The 27,755-nt window shown below is 36.4% G+C and overlaps 1 protein-coding gene across 2 annotated transcripts in view; it reads right to left on the bottom strand.

Moving 5' to 3' along the window:
* Positions 1 to 27,755, bottom strand: part of CDK17 (cyclin dependent kinase 17) — a 94,320-nt gene that overhangs the window by 30,860 nt on the left and 35,705 nt on the right. The window contains exons 2-5 of one of the 2 annotated variants that reach the window (XM_051633090.1): positions 24,601 to 24,749; positions 20,013 to 20,051; positions 10,594 to 10,758; positions 4,501 to 4,634 (exon numbers count right to left, since the gene is read on the bottom strand). In XM_051633090.1, the coding sequence (XP_051489050.1) occupies positions 4,501 to 4,634; positions 10,594 to 10,758; positions 20,013 to 20,051; positions 24,601 to 24,718 (456 nt within the window). In that variant the 5' untranslated portion in view covers positions 24,719 to 24,749. The remainder of the gene's footprint in view (positions 1 to 4,500; positions 4,635 to 10,593; positions 10,759 to 20,012; positions 20,052 to 24,600; positions 24,750 to 27,755) is intronic. The other variant, XM_051633181.1, reaches the window with a different exon arrangement.

The raw sequence follows: 27,755 nt of genomic DNA, 5'->3' as shown, positions 1-27,755 counted from the left end.
TCTCTCTCTTCAGCTCAAAGCACTAACCCTGCAGCTAATCCTCCCGGGGGAGAATTATACCTTACAGCAGTATGATAGGAGCAGCCTGATCTGGAACACGCTCCTGTCACTAGTGTGACGGTTGGACAGATAAGAACTGTTTCTCAGGATAAAATATCTGGGAAACAGGCTGGTGAACAGTGGGTTATGGCCCTCTGCCAGTTCACATGCAGAGATAGCTTAAAGACCTTGGACTTCTGGGAAAAGGAAACAGATGTTCCATTTGCACAGACTATCTCCTTATTTTTTATCCACTACAGTTCTTACTGAAGTATTCCCTATCTAGTGCAAGGGCACAGGGCTCCCAGTAAACACTTGCGGCTCGGCTCAAAACATAAATTTATATTAGTGCGTTACTACCCATGTCTTCTTTTCCAGCAAATCAAAGTGAAAATACTTTATGCTGTAACTCCCATGATCTGGAGAAGTGTTTCTCATTACATGATGAAAGCACCTACAATTAAAATATAGATACACATACATTCACTCTTAGGCTGTATTTCTTCTGGCACTTGAAAAAAAAATATTCCATACATCTGTTTTTGACAAACTGACTTACTAAGTAATCAAAATACTAGCATGAGATTAGTAAACATTTTAATGAAAACCTAACAGCTGTTTGAAGTAAAATGCCTCACACAATAGATGCTTGCACCTACTGTCAGCATGGTTCCTGAATGAGGGGAAGGAAGGGGGGTGGGGGAAAAAAGGGCAACTAATTTATGGACCATTTGCAGCCTGTGGATTACAGGCAAATAAAGTTTGTCTAGGCAACACAGTGAGATTGTAACAAAGAACAAGATTTTTTTAAAAAGTATAGCCCAACAACTGCAGTGTTGCTGAATTCAAAAGCAAATGCATATCACCCCCCTGTCTCTAACAGTCATGCTGACCTAAATTTAATGTCATTTGGGGGATATGACAGAGTGAAAGCTGGTAATTCCATGATTGCTACTGTGGACACAAAGTTTTCACCCCAGCAGACTTTTCACTGCAGAGCAAGATTCTCTCTCACTGCAGTACAATCCCATCATATCTAAAATGCCTAATATTTGTAGCTGCCTCCTTCCTGGAAGTATCCAAGGCCAAGTTGGAGAGGAGCTTGGACTATCATGGCCTCGTGGGAGGAGTCCTTAACTATGGCAGGGGCTTAAATCTAGATGATCTTTAAGGTCCCTTCCAACCCAAACCATTCTATGATGCTATGGTATTTCAGTTACATTGCAGGATGATGATTTCCTGTCTAAACCAGGTCAACTTAAGTTTATTAAATTTCAGCTTTCTATTGCTATGAAGATTCTGCTACAACAAACACATTTTCTAGTTGCATCTCCATTGTCTGTTTTACACTTCTCTATCTTCCAGGTTATCTCTGTATGAATCTTTCAGAAAGACCAAGTTTTCTTTCCCAGTCTTATACTCCGGACAAGAGAATTTGTCTGCTCTTTGACAATGGTACAATTTTATTTGTAGCTCTGAATTATTTAACAATTACAGAGAAGCATCTTTATTATATGATTCACCGCAGTGGGCATGGACACTAAGAATCAAAGTATGTTTTCCAGTGTATGAAACATCCTAGAAATACTAATACTCAGTAATTAGTGCTTGATTACAAGTATGCATGTTTTAAGCAAACATTTGAAAATTGCTGGTTGATTTTTGTATGGGCTACTAGTTTTCAGAATTCCAGAGGAAGTTCAAGCTAAGCATGAAAAATTTGGTTACATACACAAAGTTCTTACAAGTAAAAAGGACTGTTACCACATTTCAGCTTTACCTGAGACATGATGCTCAAAAATACTACAAATACAGTGACCATTGGTCAAACAAAACACAAAAAAGGATATAGCTATAGTGTGGCATGCATAATGCTCTTAATGAGGAATATTGCTTTATTGAGTTTATCCAACTTTGTACATTTAATAAAATGCATTCTACAATGGATTCCAAGTACAACTAATTATTTCAGCAAAAAAATACAATCACACACACACACACACTACTTTACTCCAACCTACATGTATAACACATAGCTGTAACTCATCCTAACTGACTATAAAGGGAGGATGGCCTGAGGCTACCAAATAATGTCTAGAGATGACAGATCCCCACAAACCAGAAAAATGACACTGAAATAACAGAAACCAAGTTCACAACAAAAACTGTTTCTTTATTTTCAAAGACTCAAATTATGACAATTGAACCAGCCACCTCCATAGCATAAAGTACCCAAGGCATGCAGGCAAGATTTGGTTCAAGAGGAAACCTTTATTTGGTTCACTCAAAGGCCAAGGAAGCCAGGGTTTCCACCCTACAACAGCAAAACTAGTAAAATCTGGTTTTCTGTGGATGTACATCTTGAGACTCAACTCATATGAGGATACTGTGATGTTTAACAAAGGCTGCTGCTTTCCCAGCAGTGGTTGCATTAGCAACCTCTGCCAATTAAGAGCTTTTTTCACAGAAATTAATAGAAGAGTTTTCTATCCATCTGTCAAAACTGACAAAGTGACCCACAGGAAAGAAAGGAAGAGGGACAGGCAGATGATGTAATCATTTAAGGTCTTTTCACTTAGAAAATGAGAAAGTTGCCTGAAAAGATTACCATTAGGAAGGTATTTTAACCAAAATGTTACAATTTTTTTGCTCCGGAATGCACAAACAGGTAACCCCACCCTCTACTCTGCTACAAAACACTTCTAAGAAGCAAACTGAAATTAACCAAAAATATCTCTTGACAGCAGCACTCCTAAAATTCAGAAGTGAGAACTTTCACCGACATTAGCTTGAAACCTTACTGGAAAAGTCATCCTATCAATACTGAAGCAGTTTAGGGGAAAACATTACAATCTCACAGAATATACCTGAAGAGCTGCCAAAAAATGAGTGCTCTTACTGACTGAGCCTGTCAATGAAGAAATAATGCCAGTTTCAACAATCAGAAACAAGCATTTGGAATTGGGAGAGAAATGAGAAAATTTTATTTGGATAAATAAAACTTAAATAAAAGCTTCCCAAAGCCTCCCAAATAGTAATATTAAAATTGTTTCACAATTAAAAAGGCCAATGAAAAGATGCTTTCATTTGACATCTTCTGAAGAATTACACAGGAATTTCCTGAATTTTAATGAATATTCCTGAGTTCTTCTGTAATTTCTTTTAGTTTCTTGAATTCTGATCTATAAGACAATCCTGTTATGGTTCCTAGCCCTCCTTGGAAGACTCGAAACATTTCCACTTCAATCTGTTAATTCAGTTATGCATCACTGATCTTTTTCTTTCAAATTCTAAATGTGCATTTCAAAATGCAGAGGTAAACAAAAAATAAAGAAAAAAGTAAGTAGGATTTAAAAATAGTTTCCTTCATTTTTAGTTTTTGCTGGCATACGCACTGATGTGAAGTTTTCACAATGACTTTTTTCTATGTAATTTAAGCATCCTGCATAAATCAATAGATCCATGTCAGTGTTTTTAACAGTCTTTAGATCAAACTTGAGATTAGCATACAAATTTAGGAATTTGAAGACGAAACCCCCCAGGTGCAAGAAATGATATAATTAATGACTATAACTAACTTGCAAGTTCTTGGAATTGTATCAGCATTACATGCTTGGAGTCTTGGAATTCCAAGCAAAATGGAATGCTTCACAAATAAAACCATTTTGGCATGTACATGCTACTGTAACTTATCCAGATGTTTGCTCAATCCTGCACTTGCTATAAGGCTATGAATGATGATTTAAAATCTTACAAACTATGCATATTGGTATGTATGCTATAAAGCAGAAACTACACCATTATACATGCTTCTCTAACAAAGGCATCACTGTAACTGTAACTTTTATACACTCAAGAAACGGGGAAGTGTTCTGTTTTCCTTCACCAAGGGAAATGACAACAAAGCAAGCACAAGGGTGGCTAGTATTCATAAAGAGACTCATAAATAAAGGAAATTATGTGCACAGTTATTCATAGGGTACTTTTCCTCCTTTTGTTTACCATCCTGTAAAGTTCCATTCATTAAAAAAACAGGAAGAGAGGGAAAGGCTGAAGCAGTCAGGACCATCGCTACTATAGCATTGGTTTTCCAAAGATAAGAAAACAATCTAAAGTAAAAAATGCCTGAACAGTCTATCTTTTTGAATATACTTAGTGAACTGCACAGAATGTGACAGAAAGATATTCAAATGCTACATTTAGCAAATTCTTCCCAAAAATCCAAGTTTCAAAACACATTTTAGATTTTTAAAATTAGCAGCTCAGGAACAATGCAAGACAACCATCTGACTGCTATGTGACAAATGGAGACAGGAATTTAAGTTATATCAAAATAATGCTCTTTGCACTAAATGTATGTCAGAACGGTTAACTACGAAGACAACCAGTTATAGCAAACAACTAAGGCAACCCTCAACTCTCTCGTCAATTTAAGTTATCTTTATATGAAAAGTAAATTACCTCCATTGAGATTCTTCTGTGTATCCGGTTTCTGAGACAAACACCTGTGGGAGACTGAACTTCATCAGATGACGTTCCAGAAGCTTGGTCACTTTCACCATCTGACCCCATTTTCAGATTTTCATGAACAATATCTTAAAATAATCCAAATAATTGAAAGCAGTTAATCAGTATTCCACCAAACATCTCTCTTGTACAGTTGGAAAACAACTGGGTCATTACTGTGCACTGAGTTATATTGCAAAGTCAAAGACTCATCACAGTCATGACAGTCTTTATACATGGCTTAGGAATCACTAAATGAACAGGATTACTTCACAGGACTGCTCTACAAAATTTATAATAATTTTTCTTACTTGGTTTGCAGCAGAACTCAAGTTTTGCAAAACACAGACAGCCCAATCCCAGTTTTAATTCTGATAAACCACCTTCCTCTCCCAGTTTCAGTTCCCAAACTCCCCCGCTACTGCTTCTCTTTTAGCTGCTCTTGGACATTACACATTGTTGAAAATATTTAACATTTTCAAATCTGATGTTAGCAACCTAAATGTATCTCCAGAAAGCTTAAAAAAACCTGAGAGGCATAAGTATTATCTTGAGAAATGCCAAGTATGGAAACTTCAGATATAAAAACCACTGGTGTGCTTGTGTAGAGGAAGGGGATGTGTTCCAACCATCTGAACACAGGCCTACAACATGCAACTGGATTCAGCAGAGGACCTGGTATGTAGGAGCAATTAAGTTAAATTTATTACTTTATGCAGGAATTTAGTTAACAGATCATTTGAGTTATATGATTTTAATGCCAACCGAAATCGGTTCTTTTAACACAAACCTGCAGATTCATCCACACAAGAGTTTATGTATATTAGGTATATTATGTATATACATAAACATTAATTTTAAGCACCACAGGATCTTCCTGACTTTGTAGACAAACACCACAATGAATTAAGAGAATATCAAGGTGGTGTCATTGATGATAGCTTAAAAAGCCAAATGAAAAAAAAAAAAAAAAAGGGAAAAAAGACAATTCAAGTTTTAGCACTACCGACAAGTAAGAAGGCTGGATTTTCTAGAAAAGCAAAGTGTTTAGGCCAATGTTTGGTTATCAGCATTCTTTTAAAGTGTTTGTCTCACATAGAATCAATGTAGACTTCAAAGGATCAAATTCTTCCTCAGCACAAAGAACTTCCTTTTACAGAAAACAATGAATATAAGAAGCTTAGATCATAAGGTATCAGCACCATGTATTCTAAATCAAAGTACTGTAACACAAACTAAGCATATATCTCATGCGCAAAGCAAATTTTCCAGCAGCATTAAGGACCTAAATTGGATTTTGATTAAATAATCCACATTGCATCAGAATTTTCCCTGCAAGTCATGCTCAGACTTGGGCTGAATGAGAGAAAAATAACCCACACTCCTTGTATAATAAGAAACAATCTTTTAGTTTCAAACAAGGTAAATACTCAGCAGTGCTTGTAAAGGCACAGTAATTTGAACCAGAGGAAGATTTTCAGAAAGAGGTCCCTAAAGATCTGCCTTAACCTTAAGCTAATCTAAAGCTAAATTTCTTACTCTCTGCAGTAACCTGGTAACTGTCTTTTAAAAAATTTCTAACAAACTGTAGGAAATTATTTTTAGTAACATAAAAGCATTCTTTAAAACATTATTTGCAGAAAAGCTGTTATGCCAGCATTGTTGTATCTGGTAAAGAGCACATTTACCGTATCAATTCTTTAATAAAGATTTTCTTTAAAAATAATTTTCTGCAACCATTTTAGCAATTACAGCTCTCAAGATTCCTTTTGTAAATTTAAATGGAACAGCTACTGACAACTGTTCCCCACTCTATCTTCATGTCAGTACAAGCCCACTGATAGGGCCCTAAAGTCTATTTTCTTTGAAGAAGCTAGACAAGAGAGTGTTATCTGGGCAATCTCACAAAACTAAGACTGACAAAATTAAAGCATTGTGTTCTAAGCAATGGAGTGATTACATCATTCCTTTTTTAAAAAAGACTGACACTTACTAAAGTAATCATGTGATACATACTGTCACATCTTAAATATACAATGTTCAATTCACAAAAAGTGCACGTATTATGAAAAAACATGTTAAAACCCGTGACACTTCAAAACGCAACACTCAGAACTACAAGGAGCATCCTAGTTGAAAAAGATAATATTTCTACTAAAAAGACCACCTATGCAATAATGCACTACTAAGGGACCTTTCAAGAATGAGTTACACAAACCCGTAACTTGAAGGAGATAATGTAGCTGCAAGATGATTCTGCGCTTTATAAATCAGGTATGAGTGGACAAAGTGGGTCTGCACCCCTCAAGGCTAAATGTGTAGCATTTCAGTCTTCAGTAAGATGATGGTCATTCTATTTTGAATACTGCTGTTATATGATTAATTCTGCTAGGTCTGGACAAGCTACATTTCCATAATCAAAAGGTTTTAAGTGAGATACTGGCTGTAGTATAAAAAAAAATCTATCATTAAACACGTCTGAATTTCTGATATGCTAAATACCCAACTGCTCCTATATGCAAGGATTTGCAGAAGTTCTAATTATATTCTAAATAGGGATACTTTTAAGCTTTTAAAAATATCTTGACTGTGTTATAATCTAATTTTATTTTACTCAATTAAAAAGGCATTAGTATAGTCTTATGTTCATTATTTTAACAGCCTAAACCCAGGAATAAAGGCATTAACCTAGTCATTTTACACAGGTGCATGATGATAACATTTGATTAAGCAATGATGAAAATCATGCAAATATTTCCTTAATTTCACTAAGCTTTTCTATTGACAAGTTCACCTGCACTAAAGCCAGCTTGCACAGTCTTCAGAGGTTTTAATGGTTCAATAATTTATTGAATTGCTTTCACTGAATACCCAAGCTGTTCTCTTCCACTAATGTTCATTTTAATGTACTCTACATATCTAATTAAATATCCAGTATGGCCATGTAATGAAAAGCTGTAGATGACTACAATGCAACATGAAAACTGTGGAAGTACTTTTAAAAGAAAAGGCTGTCCTTGTTTCAGCTGTGGCAAATGCACCACAAAAGCAATTAGCACAGTGAACCTACAGTGCAGCAAATGAGAACTCCTCCAAGTGAGCTAAAAAAACATCCAATGAGTCAGACTGCATGATCTTTCAATCTTAATTCAAATTATTACAAAAATACTCATGTGACTTGCATATTGGATTCCTTCCAAGGTGGAAGTGGTTACATTTTATGATGAGTTTCACTAATGACAATTCAAATTGAGGAAGGCAACAGTGAGAAAATGCCTTTGCTGTTAACACTACTAATCTATGAAAGCTGTATGGAAACACCATTCCTTTAAATTTCAACATTTATTACAAAGAAACAAAGCCTCTCTATAACTAAATCAACACAACTGGCAAAAGTAGGGTCAAACTCCCTCCTGACTGCTACTGAGGTTTACAAGGAGGATTAGATTCAGCTCCATGTTGGTCACAGTTGGCTTTGTGTATTTCAAGCACATCTCCAGTGTCCCCAATAATAAAATATGGAACAAGGATAACTGAGTTGGCTTTGCATTCAGCCAGGTCAGGTCCAAAGAGGGTTTATTAGTTCTGGCTCCATTGTGTACTGCAGCAGTTAAATGTTTCTAGAGGTGCAAGACTTTAGAAGCTGTTCAGATATATGTGAGTCAAAAAATCCTCAGCTAGACTTTCACTCGCCATCAGCAGTGTGGTTGATTCACATTTCGGCCTGAGAGCCATCTACATTATTTAAAATCATCACAGTAACTGATACTAAACTTAAAATTACTACAAAATTTTAAACAAAGGCACACTTTTTGAAAGCTTAGTTCAGAATTTCTGTTTTTACAACACATTTCCCAAAACCTTAAACTAACAGAAATGTTTCCAAGTAGAAATTGTTTTTAAAATATTTTAGAATTTTACACATTAACAGCAGAAACTTATGTTCTATGCTCAAAAACCAAGCAAAACTCCATAACCCTTCCAGGCTTCTCAACCAATTATTATATTGATAATCTAATTCAAAAGTAAGCAGCACAAAGATGCACCTGTGGCAAGTCTAATTTTAATCTGCTTTTAAGCAAATAAACACCCTTTAACTGCCATAATTTTATGGATGTGGGAAATGGCTCTTCTTCTTCCCAGCATGTATATTTCAAGGATATCTCTCTGACAACATTTTTCCACCATTGGAATAGAGAAAAAATGGAAAGAGAAGATGAAGGAAGAAAACTAATAAAAGAAAAAGTCTCATGTAGTATAGCTTATTTGACCATTTAATTTCTGATGTTTTCAAATGGAGAAAACCTCAGCATCCTGCTGAATAATAACCATTCTCATATGGCAGAAACAAAAGGAGGAATGATGTGAAGAAGTAGCACAAAGATCACTAGTAATTATGCTTGTAGACGCTTATACTTGTTATCTATGGCTAGATAAAATGTATAAGTAGCTTACAATTTCATCAAATACATTAAAAAAAAAAAGGCAGCATTAATGGCATCATTGCATCAAAAGCAAAAAGAGGTGTTTAACATATACACATATACAGTAAATCTATTCCATACTACTTCAAAGAAATTCCAAATTCTACAGGAATCTGTAGCTATTTAAAACACCTTATTAGAATACTTCCTACAGCCTAATGTTAAAATTGTGACTGTTATTTCAACACTTGATCACATATACAACTTGATCACCTGAGCAAAATAAAACTCATTGCATTTTTCCGCAATACTTACATACTAGATAATTTCCCAGGTAAAAAACAAACCACCTTTGATAAAACTGGAAAACCATAAAAGAACAAACAAAAAACTGTTTATTAATTTTCCCTTTGAACAACTAATTTGAAGTTCACAGTAAAATTCTGAAGAATTAGTTATTGACAAATTTACATTTTAAAATGCTATAGAAAGTTTTTAGAGACAACACACAAGAATACAGTAGCATGTATCTCTGCCATTCCTGTACACAGTTTACATACATCGGATTTGACAAATAATTCATAAAACACTAATTTCTTTAAGTTTCTTTTTTAACTCTGCCTTCCTGTTAGGTTCTTGGCAACTTAAGCAAAGTCTTAAGAAATAAAAAATAAAGTATGGGCCTTGAGTGAAATCAAGAATTTATATAGTAGCCAAACCGTGCACACTAAAACCTGTTTATTTCTGTGATAGCAACAGCTGAAGTCCATTCAAGAGGACATAATTATTTTTCAGTTCGAATGGTAGCACAAACAGTAAAAAAGCAAGGTTTTGAACGAGTGATACTACGGTAGAGGAGGATATAAGTAGTTTGACTACTATCTTGAAGACTCACAGCTTAATCTTGAAGGAGATAGGTTTATCGCACACTTCTAAAGGAGGGCAGAAGATTGAAAAATTAATAAAATTCTAATTAAACTGACTTGCTCTCATTTTCTAGTATCAATTAATTAAGCATAATTTAAAATAACATAAAAGCAGGGCAAAACATTAGCAGTTACTTTAGGCAGTAACATGACAAATTATTTGAAGGAGAAGAAAAATATTTTCTTTTTTGTCTTACAGAACCACAAATATAGCTTGGGACCACAACAAAAATATAATTATAGTTGAGTGGCCTTAATTTATCACTGAAAAAAGCAATTTTTTTTCTTTTAATAAAGAAAAGTAATAGACCAGTGCTTTTTAAATTCCACATACAGGATGACTATCCTTTGTCTTTATCATATTCAATTCATTGTAGTTCTCAAAAATGCTTAACTAACATGGACACACAGGTTTCTAGCAAAGTATTAAGAAATTATTATTTTGTAACTTTTTAAACTTTGCACCTTGTCAAAAATTCAAGGGTGATTTCTATGCGTTCTTGTCACCAGTTTGCCCCTGAAAATCTTAAGGGGTGTTTAGTACCTTAAAAACAAGTTTCTCTAACAACTCCAGAAAAAGATTACTGCATTCCCAGAGATTTATTAAAACATTAGAATAACTGTATCTCTTGCCAAGAACCAATACAGACATTATGCTTCATAGAAAATGAACTTAAACAAACAACGTAGTAAGTTACCTAATCTGCTCCCATTTCTGGGCATTGCCATGAAAGAGCCGAGGCTGCCCCCTATGACGCTATGTGGTCTCCGTAAAGGGGGCTTCTTGAAAGATCCCGTGTATTGGTGCAGAAATGAGTGCATGCTGTGAGACGTTGGAGGCCTGCCATTCTTCACAATAGGCTCTACAATTCACAAGGATCAAAATATTCATTCCCACAAGCAAGTAGGAGTGTCAGGAACATGCCAGAAGGAAAAAAAAAGAAAAAAGAAAAAAATAGTTACTAGACAGCAAACCACCACTCTGCTAAGATTGTTTTTCATACTAAAAGCAGACCATAATACTACTGCCATTTCTCTATTAACCAATTAATACAAAACATGGCATTAAATATAACCCAAGCTTCATTGTATTAAATTCTGTCACTCTGCCACTGCATCAGTAAATGACCTGAATATATAGTCTAAAAATGTGAACAAAACCAGAACGTAGCTTTTAATAGCAGTATATTTTTTTCTTCTGAATTAATGATTTGTCTTATCGCACAATGTTTCATCTTTTCTATAATTTAAACAGACCAGCTGCTAGATCAACTCACATGAAGAGCAAATTCAACTGCAGGAAACATTCAGAAATGTTCTCTCTCTCAAAGTTCTTGAGGGTCACTACTAACAGGGTCTGGCTACTGGAAGCACTTACAAGAAAACATACCCATCTATAGCCACCAGAGCTGTCATGCCACTAGTAAGGTTATTAACTTAAAGGATACCAGAATAATTAGGCTTTCAATTAGTTACTTCAGCTTTGTACTGGATTGTGTCTCAAACAGTTCACTGTAGACTAAACAAAAAAAAAATATTACTGCTAAAAAATTTCTAAAAAAAGATAAAACATTAGGAATTTTAAAATCTTATATATAAATGTGCACAGAAATTGAGTGTTTGTGTTTTCTTAGCCAGTCTGACTCTGCACATGGGAAAGAGCACTCAAGGATTGCCATGATACTAGAGGCAGTCTAACTAAAAAACCTAAAGAATTTTTTCCCCAACAAGAAGCGGAATAGATGTCAGGTTGCACTGACTGTCACAAAACTAGACTTACTAGAACCACTGATGAAGTCATTCATACCAGAACTCAAAGAACACACTCACTACAGAAAACGTACACAGAAGTGAAAATCATCCAGCAGCTCCATACAAGCACTGTCCCCATACTAGGAAGAAGACCAGACTGTGTGCCGAAGGACCAGATTTGATTCAAGTAATTTTATTTTTTCATCATCTGATTCTAATTGTCATTACAGGTATGTGTTGTTTGGTATTATGTGGAAGACAGAAAAAGCAGCAGCCACATGGAGCAACCACAGCCTGAGTGCTGCTGATGGAGTGGGGCTTCCTGAGGCATTCCCGAAGCCACTGCTCCCAGGACGTCATCTGCTTGGAGTTTCAGTTATGCCTACTGGGACAGGGAGAAATTGGGGATGCTATTTCATAACCCATCTTATATTCACACATGCAGGGACCCCAAAACTTTGCTTTTCCTTCCAAAATAAGGTAAGAGTAATATAGCTATGAGAACTTACTTTTTGGAAAGCAGAATTTAAATAGTGAAGGAAAATAACAGCATCAAATACCTAATAATCTAATGAAAATAGGATCCTGAAGGGAATCCCCTCCCTCCCCACATGTACACAAACCTTTTGGATATACTATTATGACTGGTCTGAACCAAAGAGACAGAAGTACACAGACAGAACTACTCATGGACAGGTCAATGACAAAAAAAAAAAATTATGCAAGGAATTTTTTTCATATAAACATGAATAATATAGTAAGACAAAAAAAATCACTTAAACTCAGCTGCTGCAGGAAAATATAAAGGCCAAAAAAAAAAAAAAAAGCTTCAGGTAGAAAACAGAATATGAAAGGACATGCCAGCACTGTTATGAATCTGCCTGCATCTTTCAATTAGCATCCTTCATAAACACAGCTTCAAAGCGTGTGATTTTGAGGAAAAATACACCATAAATCCATCTGTACTTTCAAGAAGAATGATCAGTGTCTTGTCTTCAAAACTCTGCATATCTCTGTCCCAAATCCTTATTTCCGTTTCTAATACATTGCACTGTCCCTTTTTATTTAGGAGTGGTATCAGCTTCCTTGTTGCGTGCCTTCAACAGCAGATTTATCCTAGGGCAGCAAGCTGCGAATTCCTCATCAATTTTTTAAACTACTTAAAACATGACAGAAAACATAGGTTCACATACAGAAAAACTACCGCTTTTACTTTCCATATATTAAAATTTGTTCTCTGCTTTCGAACTTTCTTACTAATCTTTGCCTTGAATTTGATCTAGTTTCTAGACTAAAAACCTCACCCTGAGTTTACACACAGTGCTGTAGACATTACTGGCAATGATAAAATTCAAATACTTGATGAGTGCATAGCTTGTTCTGTCGGGACAGTATTTACTGGTTTTAACTATGATGCTTGGTGGGATTAAGTGGCTAATTTACAGAATTCTAAAGTTACTGCTTTGTTTGTATTCTTTATATAAGCAATATATATTAAGCATGTAATTCTAATTCACTTTGCTTCTAAAACTAAATTTTTATGAAAAAGAGAGCCAACTCAAATCTGGGGAACTCTGGGACATACTCCTCTCCTCTCTTTTACCAAACCCTGCTACTCCAAGAAAGGCAAAAGTCCCTCAGTTTTTTTGAGGTCCTAATAATAAACCTAGGAAAAAGTTCTGAGATTATTTTTTTTTTTTGTCAGTATGGTAACGTACTGCCAAAAACCACTCTTGATATTTCTTAGCCCTGCCACTAGTGTCAACAACCTTATGCTTTGCAGGGTAACTTAAACCCTGAGCGAAGTGCTGAGACAGACTGATGCTTGGTAACTGAAAACCTATCTCCCATGGAAAGATTACTGTATCACACACCAAAAACAAATTCTGAATCAAAGTAAACATTGCTTTTCTCATCCAAATGAGAAACTGAAGATGCCAGAATACATCTCAAAAAGGTTGGAGAAGCACCAAAAAGCAGCATAGGGAAGGGGCAGGGCCATATGGCTGGAAGCAAAACTCTGCATGTGTGCGGGACAGCACAGGGCCTCAGCCAGTCTGACCACCCAACCTCACCCAGCTCCATACAGTCGCAGTCACTGGGGATTCCAGTATCATTATCCACACTGGACTGCAGGCACACACATGGACTACAGCTGCACTCACATAAGCCCAGAGTTGTTAACTCCCCTTGGTGGTTATGGCTTTTGTGTACTCATGCTAAAATTAATCTGTATCCATGAACTACGTAGCACATAAAAAAGGCCAGAGCTTATGAGTACACTGAATGACTAAGTAGAAACTGAGTTTCATGTTCATTACTAACATGACAGTGTGATGAACAGAGAATTATTTTTAAAATTTGGGTTTTTTTCTCATGCAACTGGTAGATTTGCACTTATTTTCCTGTTTAGAACAAACTTCCTAAAATAGCCTAATATATGGAAAGTTCAGCTCAAATAGAAGGATAAACACAGATAGCACTAATAAGGAAACAGAAAATTTATATTAAAATGAAAGACAAGTATTTGACAGAATAAGATCCAATTACACAGAAATAACTTTTGCCATCATAGGAAACTACTACCCTCATGTACTCTCATAAGTAGTGTTCTAAATTATGAAGCCCATTATAAAATTTAGCAAAAAATAATTTAGGTCATGTAGTAGGACAGGCATAACTGCCGACAGACAATAAAATGAAGGTTACAAAAACTCTCAGGTTACTAGTATACTTCTGACTAAGAGAAGTATTAATAGTACTTGCTTACAAATGTGGGGTCTTCGTAAACCTAGTACAAATTAATTTACTAAAAGGAAGGATCACATGGCTTGTTGCAATGGTATAACATATAGACTTGTCTGGGAAAGTACTTTTGTTACAGACAGTTTAGTTTGTATTGTTGTATGCTAGAAACCTTTAAAGAAACTTTCTCATGAATTCTGCATTGTCTGCTGCCTCCTCCCTGCAAAAGTGACAGTAATAGCTAAGAGCTGGAACAAATATTGAAAATTATCAAGTAAACTCTTGATGGAAATTAATTTAAAAAACTGTTTATTATTATTTTTGTACATGTATGAAATACAAAATTTAAAGAAAGTGCTTTTGAAAAAAGTATTTAATGACCTCTGTCCAAAGATCCATTAAGTACTTCTTCCAAAGTTACAATTTCCTTTGAATCACTTAAAAATTTCTTTTTTCCCCAGGATTATTAATATGTTGAATCACTACTTTTAAAGGGCAACACTGCAGCTTTTAAAGGTGTAAATTTAGTGCAACTACTTCGTCTTGAATAAGATGAGTCAAAACTGTGAAAATTAAATGCCTTTACTACCTACACCTATAAACTGCTTCTTAAAATTTTATCTGTGATTATAAGTTTGGTTTGTCTTCAAAAATATAGTTCCCTATATAAAACAAGAGTTACTTACTTTACTGTCATTGTACTTGGTAAATACAACTCAGTAACCAATCAAAGGCTTAACTGACGTGATGGAGGTGCTTCCAGTAGCACAGGTAGTATTTTCATGGTTTTATTGGTTTAATATTCAGCTACAGCCAAAAGGAATGAGGGGAGTAGAAAACCACCAGAAAACCACTGGAAAAACACAATGCAAGTGTATGAATCTACTGTGTTTTTGATACCATGCACAGTTCTGGTCTTCATCCCCCAAAGAGAATAAAACTGCAGAAGTACAATACAACCCAGACCTCTGGGCGGGTTGAGGAGGACACCTAGGAATCAGCTGTATCCACCAGCTCCTTCAGCTCAAGAGTGAGGGTCACTGAAAAAGCCCGCCTTGTCAGGCTAGATACAGTGCATGGAAGAGATTCTCACCGTGCAGTCTGTGGAAACTCCTCACCACAGGATGTTGACTCAAGGGAAACTGAACAAGAAACCTGCTCAGGGTTACTAACTGCACAGACTTGCCTAGATCAGAAGTTTCTGAACTAGAAACTGGTACAGTACTCTGAGGAAATGCTGTTCTATTTTGGGCTCTAATCTTAGACTTGCCCTTAATTGTCAACCTCAGAGACAGAAGAAAAGCCAGGCAGAACTCCAGCCATCCTTTGGCACAAGAAATCTACAGCACCTGGGTAGTTCACTCGTGCTGGCTCATGCTGGCACAACCATTCCAGCAAGGGCCTTGTTAATTATTTATCTCTAGCTCTCTTTCCTCACTCTGCCCTACATTCAGTAACTCCAAAATAGAAAAAAACAGCTGAGGGACTTCTTAGAGGTTCTTTTTAAACTGTATTTGGCCAATTTTTGTTATACCATCTTCTTATTTTGAGTACAAACCACTTCATCTTTCACTCATCTTTCAAGGAATGTCAGCTTAATTCTTCAATTTCTCATGAAAACTACTACACTATCAAGCAAATCTTGTCTTTAAATGTAAAAAAAAGTTAACAGAAACATTCTGAAAGAGAATATTCAGAAACACTATACTGGTGTATAGGATGAACACACAGTTTTGTTCTCAATACCCCTGAACACTTGAAATATGAATGCGTCTCGCTTTTTTTGGGTAAATTTTATATGTAGATATATATACACACACACTTTTTTTTAAATGCCACTTCAATGTTATCTTGCTAAGTGTGCCTCATCAGCAAGATTTAAAAATTGGCAATGCATGGTGATTGCATTGTTGTATTACTTGATTTTCAAGTTTGGCAAATGCTGAGCTGCTAATCTATTTAATTTGGATCAAATTCTTGTATTTCCTGAATCCTATCATTCAAACTTCCATTATTATTGGCATAATGCAAAGTAAGTACAACATTCAAAGGAAATACTATTTAAAATACAACCAGCCTGCCTTACTAATATTGAATGAGGTGGTAGGCCATGTTGCTGAACTGTTTTTGAACACATTCCTGTATTTTAAGGAAACACAGTACCCAGTAAGGTACTTTTGCAAAGTTTTGCTTTGCTAAGTTTGAAATAATGCCATCAATGCTAACAAGTATACAAGATCAGAATATAACTCAAATGAGCCGTTGAAATCTTTCTATTGTTAAGTGACAGAAATTTATGCTGGAATATAACTGGAACTGATTTTTTAACTTCAGAATTATGAGAACTGCCAGAGTTGAGTAGAACAATAGTGCATCTAACCAAGAAGCTCGACCAAGGAATTAATTAAAATGAACTATTTTTTGAGGTTAAAAGTATGTCTCCTCTTTTTCCTTTAACTGCAATATAAATTAACCACAAACCCTGACCTGAAATTACTCCTAAGTTAAGCAATTTTTCAGTAAATCCCAAATGGTTCTTTTCATTGTCCATCTATCTTAATGAAGAGCCACACTACCACTTTCTTTCCTGTGCTGGATTTACTTAACTGGATTATCTCAATCTGAGTTCCAGAGTGCCTGCAGAATTGCCTGGCATTTCTATGCAAGGCCTCAGCAACTGGCATACTGTCACACTTCAGTCAGCTGGTGGATTAAAGAAAGAGAGCATTTTCATTAGAAATGTAAATACGTTTTAGAACACACATTATGAATATGCAATATCACATACTCAACTACCTTTTTTTTTACTTTACTTCCCATGAGTATCTCTGTCATGTGACAAAAAGACCCAGCTGTCTTCCACATTTCACTGCCTAAATTTTGGAATGGTATACACTTCAGCTAGCTTTAAGAAAGGATCAAAATCACCTGTGACATGGTGACATCTTCCTTTAAATCAAGCATCTCCTTTAAAACTGAAGTATTATTCAGTAACCATTATCTGATATGAAAATCATACAAATGAAGTACCCAAGAGGAGTTTTTTTCTGATCAAAGTGAGACAGGTAATGGACACATAGCATTTGTGATCTCTGATTTGGGTATATAATGGGGACTGAACCCAGGCATGCTTCATATTCTTAGTAAGAATGAACTTCTGTGTGACAGCAAGCTTGTCACAATTCACTATCAAAAAGGTGGCTTCAAGTCCTACCCCAGCAAAAAAAAAACCTGTAACTTTGATTTAGGTTTTTAAACCAGATCATCCCAGGGCACACAGTGCTGGCACCGACAGAAGGCTGGTAGCAGAACCTCACTCACCACTTTTAGTTGCCGCTTGACTTTGGACTGGCTCAACTATAACAAAACCTTATTAAACACCCTGAGAATCAGCTACTGTTTTTTTTACAGGACAGGACTCCGCAGGTTTTTTTTCACCCACCTTGACCTCACTCCTGCTCTAGAAAATCTAGTGGTTTTGTTTTGTTTTTCATTTTGGTAGACAATAGGGAATTTTCAAAACTCTACATATGTGAAACCAAATTCTCTAAACAGTCCTGCACTCATGCACATTGTGATCTACCATGATAATGCTTTAAAATTATTTATATCAACTGCCTTAAATGCTACTGTCATAGTTTACTGTATTTTGGCATCATCTACCACTCATTTAACTAACCTGAATGTATGCTCTATTAATGATTATTCAATTTTTACATGTCTACTGGCAATATAGTATTTGGGGGTTTTTTTGGACTTGTAATACAAAATATTTTGAACAACCTGCTTTCATGAAGAAGCTGTTATTAAGAACCCCTTTGTTTCTTCAGAAATCCTAGAATGTAAGCTTGTGAATTTCAAACTTTTTAACTGCACTGTATAATATTTAATTACACTGCTGTAATGCTGTCAGATCCACTCAGTAAAATCAGTTGATTGCAGGTGATGGTTCCCATATAAGAAATATTTAAATAATCCAAAGCAGCTCTACCTTTGCTATATTGGTACTCAGGCAGCTGCATGAGGATGACTATAAAATACTGTATACTATGGGGTTATTTCCCTTGACTCCATTACGTGACACCCAGGAAAACATTAAGTCACTCAAAAGCACTTAAAACTGTATTTATTTTTAAACTTGGGACAAAAAGGACAGAAATTTTTCCAAGAAGTCTGTTTAAACTACAAAAACGAGACAATGTACAAGGCAAAAAATCAGATCAAGGCATCTAAAGACCCTACAAAAAGCCTTTCAAAATTAAATTAATATAAAGTTTTTCTCTTCAATCTAGGTACCGACAAAAAGATCGCAATCAAATGAAAACTATTCAAAGCTGAAAATCTGCCCCTGAGATTTATATATTTCACCCTGTTTAAAAGACAATTCTCAAGACAGTACTTTCGGTCATCATATACTGGAACATAAGCATGGTGATCCTATACCTCCTATCATATATGCATGACACAACACTAGTTACTAATCATCCTTTTAAAAAGCACAATTCCAGAAGGCATCACATTACACTAAATCCTTCAGAACACTGGTTCAAGTACAATTTAAATCAACAAGCCAAGATACAAGTATACCTGGCCTATCCACACAGAATTACCCTTTAGCTCCTAACACAAACACCTCTGAAGCCACACTGCCACCCAAATCAGGAAACAAGAGGATCTGGCTCCTTTTGCTCTACTTTTAGAAATAACTGTGTTGACTAGTTACTTCTATTTTACTTTTCTGTACTTAACAAGTGCATCTAAATGACATTTGAGAAAAAAATTCTCAACGCATCCATCAGTGAGCCTGCACTAGTAGAAATGTGGTGTATTTACAGAGTCCACTTGTGCATCTAAGCACCATGTTCTCCTGCCAAACCTGCTGTCGGCTTATGAAGGAAAACATTTAGGAGTGGACAAGTCCCCTGCCCCCCAAGACTACAGGTCTCTGCAGCACACTTTCAGGAAATCAATTTTCATGCTCATTCAACTTTATAAGCACTTCCACACATGAATAGAGCCTCCAGGTGCTGTGGGAAAGAGCAAATTAAAACAGAAGGGAAAAAAGCACACTGTGTTAGGCAGTGTACGTGGGATGGAGAAATTGTACTGAACAAAAACTGATGTATGCCACAGCACAGAAGGGTACATACAGACTATAATAAAAACATCACCAGCATGGTGTAAGGGACAGTACAAGGTTCAGTTTATCTGTGACAACTGCCAGTTATTTGCAGTAATCTGTACCTCTAGAACGAGCTCTAGGACTTCTGGGGATTCCCCCCCCGACATTTTAATATTTTTATATGGATTCTTTTCTCCATTATCAACAGAGAAATTGTGCTGTTTTATTACAAGTTTTTCTGTGCTTGTATTTTTAATTCAAGAACATCTTGGAAATACGTTGCAACACACTGTTTTTCTTCCATACTCAAGGAATCACACATAGCAGATGGAATAGGAGTTTCTCAGCAAAATTGAAGATGATATGAAATGACTGCAACTACGAAGACATTCAGATGTTTTGAGACAGTATTGCAATGTGTTGGTTTTTATAAACATTCATTCCTCTTATCAGAGTAGCATCTAGTCATTAAAGGCCTTAAACCTAAAAAACACTTACGCACTTTACTGTAGCTGATCCTTCCATTATTACTCACACCTGTAAAATTACAAAAAAATTATGCAAGTGTTTGAGACTGGATCCTATGATCACATAACTGAGCTAAAACAGACCAACTAGAAATAAATATTATTCTAGAAATTCATGAGGCCATTTCTATCAGCACCTCACTTGTTTTGGTTTAACATGTATGTGTATCTCTATACAAAAAAATGAAAACTGGAAATACAGAATGGCTTTCCAAGTTACTTATATACTAATGCAAGAGCTGTGGATGTATTTTTGGAAATATATTCTTAAAAGCATGCTTGGAGCTTGTGATAATTTTTTATAATATTAAACAATACAGCCACATTTTTCACTTTCACTAGAGAGCATATTCTTATGTATTTAAAGTATATGCATAAATTTTACAGTAAATTGGGCTTTAAATATGCATGGTATGTAACTTCTGGATGTAACTTCTATCCAAACTTCATTAGTATGTCACTGGCAAGGAAAAACTTCAGGAGCAAATTTAGTTGTCAAGTGCTACAAATTACCATTTAGTAATTCTAAATACTAATCTGAATACATGTATTAAGGTAGAAGCAAGAATCAAAAAGCAAGTGGGTAGATTGTTAGTGTGCTTAAATCAAGACAGAATGAAAAATAACAAATCCAACTAATTGTTTTTATACATTGAAACAGAAACCATTAAAAACGTCTGTATTTAGACAAAATAAAAGCTCAAAGCATACTTCATACAGTCCACAGTTCATAAGGCTTCAGATGTCTATTAAGCATTTCACTGGTCCCTCTGTTTTTATGGTTTCTCCATCTGATTTTGCAATGCTTCCTCACCCAGAAGCCAATTACGATGAACATAATTTTTAAGTCAGATTAAATTACATATAGGTTTCCCATCACTAAATAATTTGATGGCATTCCAAAAAATCCCCAAACCAAAAGCAAAACTGATGGCTATTGTTCATTCAGCGCAATAGCTCTGTGCTACTGCACCAAACAATACGGGTTGATCCCTGCTAATCCCATTTTGCTGCTGATGGATGAATGCTGCACACCGAGATTGCACTGACATCACGTGATGGAGGAGGCTGTGTATGAAATGAGATTGCACACAAAAGGTTAGCTGATTCAGTGGTACTGATGCACTGCAAAGACATTACAAGTTACTTATTTTTATGTCTGTGACCTGCAAATGGGACAATTTGTTCTGCATTAGAAGTACTGTTCTTTAAAACTCAATCTTCTAACACAACCCACTCAAAGCTGGAGCTAATGACAAGGTGGGTCTCTGTATGGAAGCAGCAGTTATTTGAAATCAGAGGCAACTGTTCTGAGAGAGGAACATGTGCTGGAGGGCTGAACAAGATGGGTTATTGCAGAAGGGTGACCCCGAGGAAAGATCGCTTGATACTATATGCATGTGATCTACATCTGGAATTGCAGTGCTGAACTGGAACTTCATAATAAAGATTTTACAGGATATGTATGTGAAAAATCAGACAGAGATGAGCATAGACCCCAGATCAGCACAGACATGTTTTTCTATGGACGTAGCCTCTACAACCTCTGAGGTCCAGTAATATAGCCATTTTCCAGGAAGGAAAAAAGCTGGCTTGTATAAAATTATATCCTTCAGTGAACATGACCATCAGAATGAAATGGCAGGAGACAAGACATGTGATTTAGCTAGGAAGAAAAAAAATGCCAAAAAACAACAACAAACCAAAACTCTACAATAACAGGGAAAAAAAAATTGCTGTAAAGGCCTTCAGTGCTCATTGTCTGTCTTTGCCTTCTGGCATGAGGACAGTTGCAATGCCCTTCACCTCATTTCTCAAGTTCTTAATGTAACAACAGTTGAAAATAAACCACATACGAAGAACCACTTTCTGAGGACTGTTTGTATCCCTAACTTTGATTCTCTGTAGATCAAGATACTGGCTTGCCTTTGATTTCCTAGACTGTGCTTTTTAAGTTCCTTTAAGAACAGATTCAAAGCCTGTGAACTGGGCCCATTTGTGTTTCAAGGATCTGTTTATTCCTCTTAAAGGCAAAACTATGGAGGTGGTTACTCCTGCCTTCTGAGATCAGCACCACCACAGTAAAAGATGCACTTTCAAGGTCTTAATGTAGTTATCACTTTATAATCTGCTCTTCAAGAGACAAGAACCTCTCACGTGTCTGAGCCAAGTATTTGCAGTAAGTACAGGCTTCTTAAGACTCTAATTGTACAACACGCTGCGACAAACCTTTCTCATTTAAGCACTCCTCTGCAAGTAATTTTTACAGTAACGTCCACTGAAGGATTTTTTCCAGGCTATCCTCTCTACCAAACTTGTCTTTCACTAAAAGGGAGAACTTGCTTCCTGAGTGCTTTTTCCAGGAGTTGTTGTTGCCCAGATCTTGATTCATACGATCTGTCTGAATATTACTCCTTCCAAAGTATCTTGATATGTGGGAAAAGTTAGCACTTCCTTCAGAAAAGCAGGACTAGCTGGTGTAGCAAGCATTTTTCCAACCCTGCTTTCTAAGAAAAGGAGAGTTGGAAAGGAAAAACAAAGGGAAACAAAAACACACAAAGGAGTATCTTGTTCATCTCTCCAAGATCAAAGATAGGACAGATACCAGTATCTGCATTCTAGAGGTATCAGGAAAAGGAAGCAAATGTCAATAAACTTTTTAAATTAAATAAAGCATTAAATAAAACAATGAGTTAAAGATTACACTTAGCAACAGTATAGTTTATATTTACTATTCTTCCTCTATCAAGAGGATCAACAACACTTCAGCATATCCAAAGATACTCTACGTAAAGACATGAACAACATTTTGCAGTTTTAAGCATAGCATGTACTGTATCACACAATATTAGCATATAAGCTTCCTTTTGGCCAATGAAATAATGTGCAAAGAAAATAAAAGGAGCAATAAAAGCCAGATAATGAATTTGTAATTAGAAGCATTTTCTTCAATTGTGTTTTTATCACCTTAAATATCTACTGAGAAGTTACATTTGTCAAAGTTTGGTGATATGCAAGCACAAAACAGTTAAATATTACTGTTTGAGATGATTCTCAGAAAAATACTACTAACTGTAAATAGATTCATGCTTGGATTAAGATGGCATGGTTCTGTAAATGAGCTGTTGTGTCCTCTGTCCTTTGAGCTGACACCCAGAACACAATCCAGTCTAAAATACATTTTTTTTTATTCTTCCTAGATCCAAATCCATTCAGCAACCCACTTCATTACTTTCACTGATGCTGGTGACAATTATTGATCCTAATTTCCCAGCATGAAAGTAATATTCTTAGCATTTATTTGCATAATGAAATCAATCTGTTATAAGAATACATAGGTCTGAACAAAATATGCATCAGTAACAAAGGGTAATACAAGTAAAACCACGTGGGACAACTGCTCAGTGTTTCAGAAAGTACTTCATGGATATCAGTGCAAAAATGCTACAACAATTTTTTCAGAATTGACCTGTTCTATCAACATGTAAGTTGGAATAAACATCATTTTCCATACTATTGGACTTGGCCCATGATGAAAATAGGACAATAGCAATGAAAATACCAGGGATTAAGGGTAAAAATTGAAAATATTAATAGTTTTGTTTTGCCCAAGGTTAATTCAGCTTTCAAAAGCTTCATATACAACAGACCTTGGATGGGGTATTAAAAGTCTGCAGGGCAAATTCCAATGCCTCTACTTCTGCTAAAATTTCCCAGTTCTGTCAGTTTTCAATGGGAAAACTCAATCGTTTATTGGTGTGAAATGGGGAAAAACAATTCAAACCACTTGGTACTTATGAAAATCTAGGATGTCAGCAGAGCAAGAAAAAACACTTATCAGCATAGAAGATGAAATATGACTTAAAAGCTGCAGCCCAGGAAACACAATAAAGCAACAAAGTATCTTCTAGTCATTATTACTGCAGTTTGCATTCAAAAGCAGTGTCATCATTAATATGAGCTTTATAGCAGCCAGTAAGTTTATGGGATCAGCCAAAGACTTGCATAAAAATACACAGGCTAGTTATGTTGAATGTTTGTAGCTGCCTTCATATTGCTGAAGAGAAGCATCATTCAGAGACACGAAGGGGTGACAGAATTCTCAGACTACTCCACTGCATCACCAATGATAAACAGTTTTACTTAAAATACTTAAGCAATTACTATCGATTATATTATCAAATAACTATTTTGTGAAAAAAATAATAATTTGAAGCCATATGAAATTAATGCGAGACTCACTAAATTAATACAACAAAGAGTTTATTTACTGAAAGAACATCTAGAATCATTGCTGCATACCATGTTAAATATCAATTTAGGCAGCTTCTGATAAATAGCTATATAAAGGTTTATTATCAAAGCAGACCAAACCAATATGTGACAGTATTATCACCCTGTTCAAAGAACTAGGGTCGTCAAATGTAAGACAAATCAAAATAACAGGTTAGTGAGGAAGTCCATGCAATTGTGAAAACAGAAATAAAATCCAACAGCCCTCACTTGAGTGGGGTCTGTTAAAATTCTAACATTTTCTGTAAAGTCAAAGATGCACTCACCGTTATCTTTGCTGCTGTTCTCTTCAATTGTCATTTGTTCCGCTAGCTCAGACAGCGACTCATCAATGGTATGGCTTCCGCGCAAGGTTAAGGAAAGTCTCCTCTTAAACTTTTTCATTCTATCAGTGTTAAGTCTGGCTTAAGGAAGCCTGAAAAGAAAGATTTAAATGTAGAAAGTGAGAAAAAATTAGTTCACTAAAAAAAATAATAAAGTCATAACCTCACATAAAAATGCAGTAACGCTTACAAAAAATTCTGTCAATATACAAGTTATCCTTAAAACAACACCCCTAAAGCAGGATTACTCTACCAGACTTGAAAGGCAGGTGTCCCCATACTTTTGCAATTTTTATTTCTGTTAAGGAAAATGATGATATGTGTTTTGTTTTTGCGGGTTTTTTTAAAATAAAAACAACCACCCAACCCAGCTAATCTGATCACTAATTTTACAAGCTAATAATAAAGCAACGAGTGATCTGAAAACTTAATGAGTGTGCACTCTGCTGCCTCCTCTGCAGCCTCTTATACCAAACCTGCTGAGGAGCCTGGAACCTTCTCCCTCTTTTGGCCTGTTTGTTTACGGATGAACTCAATCCCATCGAGGGAAACAGCCAGGGCCCGACAACAACAGCTAAAACGGACACTTCTCTACAGTCAGGCAGCACGATTAAATTGGGAACAAAGCAGGAGGCACTTTCTCCATGGAAAGTGGTGAGCAAACAAGCAATAATAACAAAGGTCTAGGCTGATAAACATGTTGCCACAAGTCTGAGCTGGTAAGTGATCTTTGCAGTGTGACATATGTTTGCCCTTACACAACAAGAAGCACAGTTCTGTCCTTCAATACTCCATATGGACGATTCACAATATCATTTCACAATAATCTGTTCATCTGCTTATGGCCTCCAAGAGTCACACAGACAGTGTCAAACACAAGCACAGCATACTTTTAAATCTGAGCTACTTAAACTTTTTTTTCCCCTACATCAGCCTCTTTGCACTCCAAAATGTATAATTCACAAACAAAATGAGAAAATCAAATTGTCCTCGATGTGCTCCTCCAAACAGAGAAAAGCAAGAAGCAGTACTCTAGAGATATACATTTAATTACAAACCGCAAATATGATTACTTTTAGATTGACTTAAGTATAAAGTATTGTTCTGGTTTGGTGGGTTTTTTGGTTGCGGGAGAAGGGCCACAAAAGTGGCTCCTGTAAGAAGCTGAGAAGCTCCCCCTGCTCCAAAACCCAGCCAAAGATCCACTAGAGGGACATTAGATGCGTCTCAGCGATTAAGATATGAAAGAATCAACATTAACACCTGAGCAGAGCAGACCTTACAGGAGAAGAGCTGTGCTAGAGGAGAGCAGTGCTGGTGGTTGGTGAGGAAGAAGGGGAAGAAGGTGCCCCAGCAGAAGTTTCCCTGCAACCCATGGCGAGATGGCAGCTGTCCCTCTGCACTCATGGAGGAATGTGGTGGAACATTCCCTGAAGGTGCCAGGAGGGGTGAACTGGGCCAGTGGACTTGGATTTTGTGGCCAGAGGATTTGCTGCCAGTGGACTCTGATTATGCAGCTTTGGAAGACCCTGGCGCCAGGGGACTTTGTTCCCAAAGCAGCCCATGACTCTGTGGGAAGCCCAGGCTGGAGCAGCTCCGGACCTCGTGGGAAGGACTCATGAAGGAGAGGTTCATGAAGGACTCTCTCCCATGGGAAGGACCCCATGGGGAAGCAGGGAAGGACTGGAAGGAATCCTTCTTCCTGAGGAGGATGGCACGGCAGGAATCACCAGCCTGTGAACTGACTCTAAACCCCATCCCCTGTCCCCCTGTGCTGCTGGGGGGAAGGAGGGAGAGAAACCGGGAACAAAGTGGTTTGGCCCCAGGAAGAAGGGAGGGGTGGGGTAACATGCAAGCCCTGCTCTTTGTGTTGTCTGTGTCCTGTGTGTGTTTGATTAGTGTGAAATTAAATTATTTTTTCCTCAAGTTGAGTCTGTTTTGCCAGGGACCTTAATTGGTGAAGAACCCTCCTTGTCCTTCGTCTCAACCCAGGAGCTTTGTCCTTCTCATCCCAGACTGTGTGTGTGTGTAGGGAGTTGAGTGAGCGGCCATGGGGCTGTTCCTCGGCTGCCGTGTTGGGCCCAAACCAGGACAAGTCTACACAATTCAGTTGTGTAGATTGCTCTTTGTTTAGATGCTATTTAATAAAAAGGAGAACAAATTGGTGGAAAAAGTTGGAAGTGTCGGTGGTATGAGAATGCATACATATACTAAATCATCACAAGATCAGATTGCACAGCACAGTAAGTAACAAGTAAGGCTGGATAAAAGCAGACCTTTGGGATCCGAGCCCAGAAGTCTGAGATGAAGAATACAATTGCTGGCAAAGAAGCAACTACATCCAAGAGGAAAGAGGTGGATTACAAAACAGAATAACATCTTAGACAACCACAGCTACTCTAAGTAGAAATAGTCAGGCACCAGGTACAGATATGTAGGAAATAAAAATATAAATACTGGAGATACAGTTAAGCCAGCAGTTTCAAAACTGCCCTTCTAATGCATGTCTGTATGTGCAATAAAGTCACACCTTAGAATGAATAATTTTGCTCTCCCTTACTCAAAAGCAGGATATTCTTATTGTTAAGAAACTGAATTCAGAGAATGTTCCAAAGGGAACATTTACTTTTCCTGTTCAGGTTCTGCTTTAAAGACCTTACTTGAAACTGCTGTATTTCTGCATTTAACTTTTCCAAAATAATGGCCGCTCCAAAAAATTATTCTTTAAAAAAAAAATATGGAAGGACACAACCTTTGTATGTGGTTTTACTCAATTCTCCTATAGTGTTCTTTGAAACCTCCATCTTGCTACATGTATTATTCTCCAAAAGGATATGTGCAATTTTTAGCTATGTAATGCCCTAAAGCTACCTGACAGGACAATAAATTCTTTCAATTTTCCACTTGGGCAGTAATTGAAAAAAGGATGCCTTTATATGGAAACAGGCTATTCCTGGCTTTTGATCTCGCAAATATTTAAGCCTACCCAATTTTTTAATCAAAAAGATTGCTGAAGAATATTACATATAAATTAACAGATGGAATTAATGGAATAGAAAACACAAGAGATATTCTAAATCTCAAACGAATATAAAAGC

Source organism: Apus apus, chromosome 1 (genome assembly GCF_020740795.1).
Source record: "Apus apus isolate bApuApu2 chromosome 1, bApuApu2.pri.cur, whole genome shotgun sequence".
Classification (NCBI taxonomy): domain Eukaryota; kingdom Metazoa; phylum Chordata; class Aves; order Apodiformes; family Apodidae; genus Apus; species Apus apus.
The sequence above is the reverse complement of the archived record's forward strand: the minus strand, read 5'-3'. Positions and strand labels throughout refer to the sequence as shown.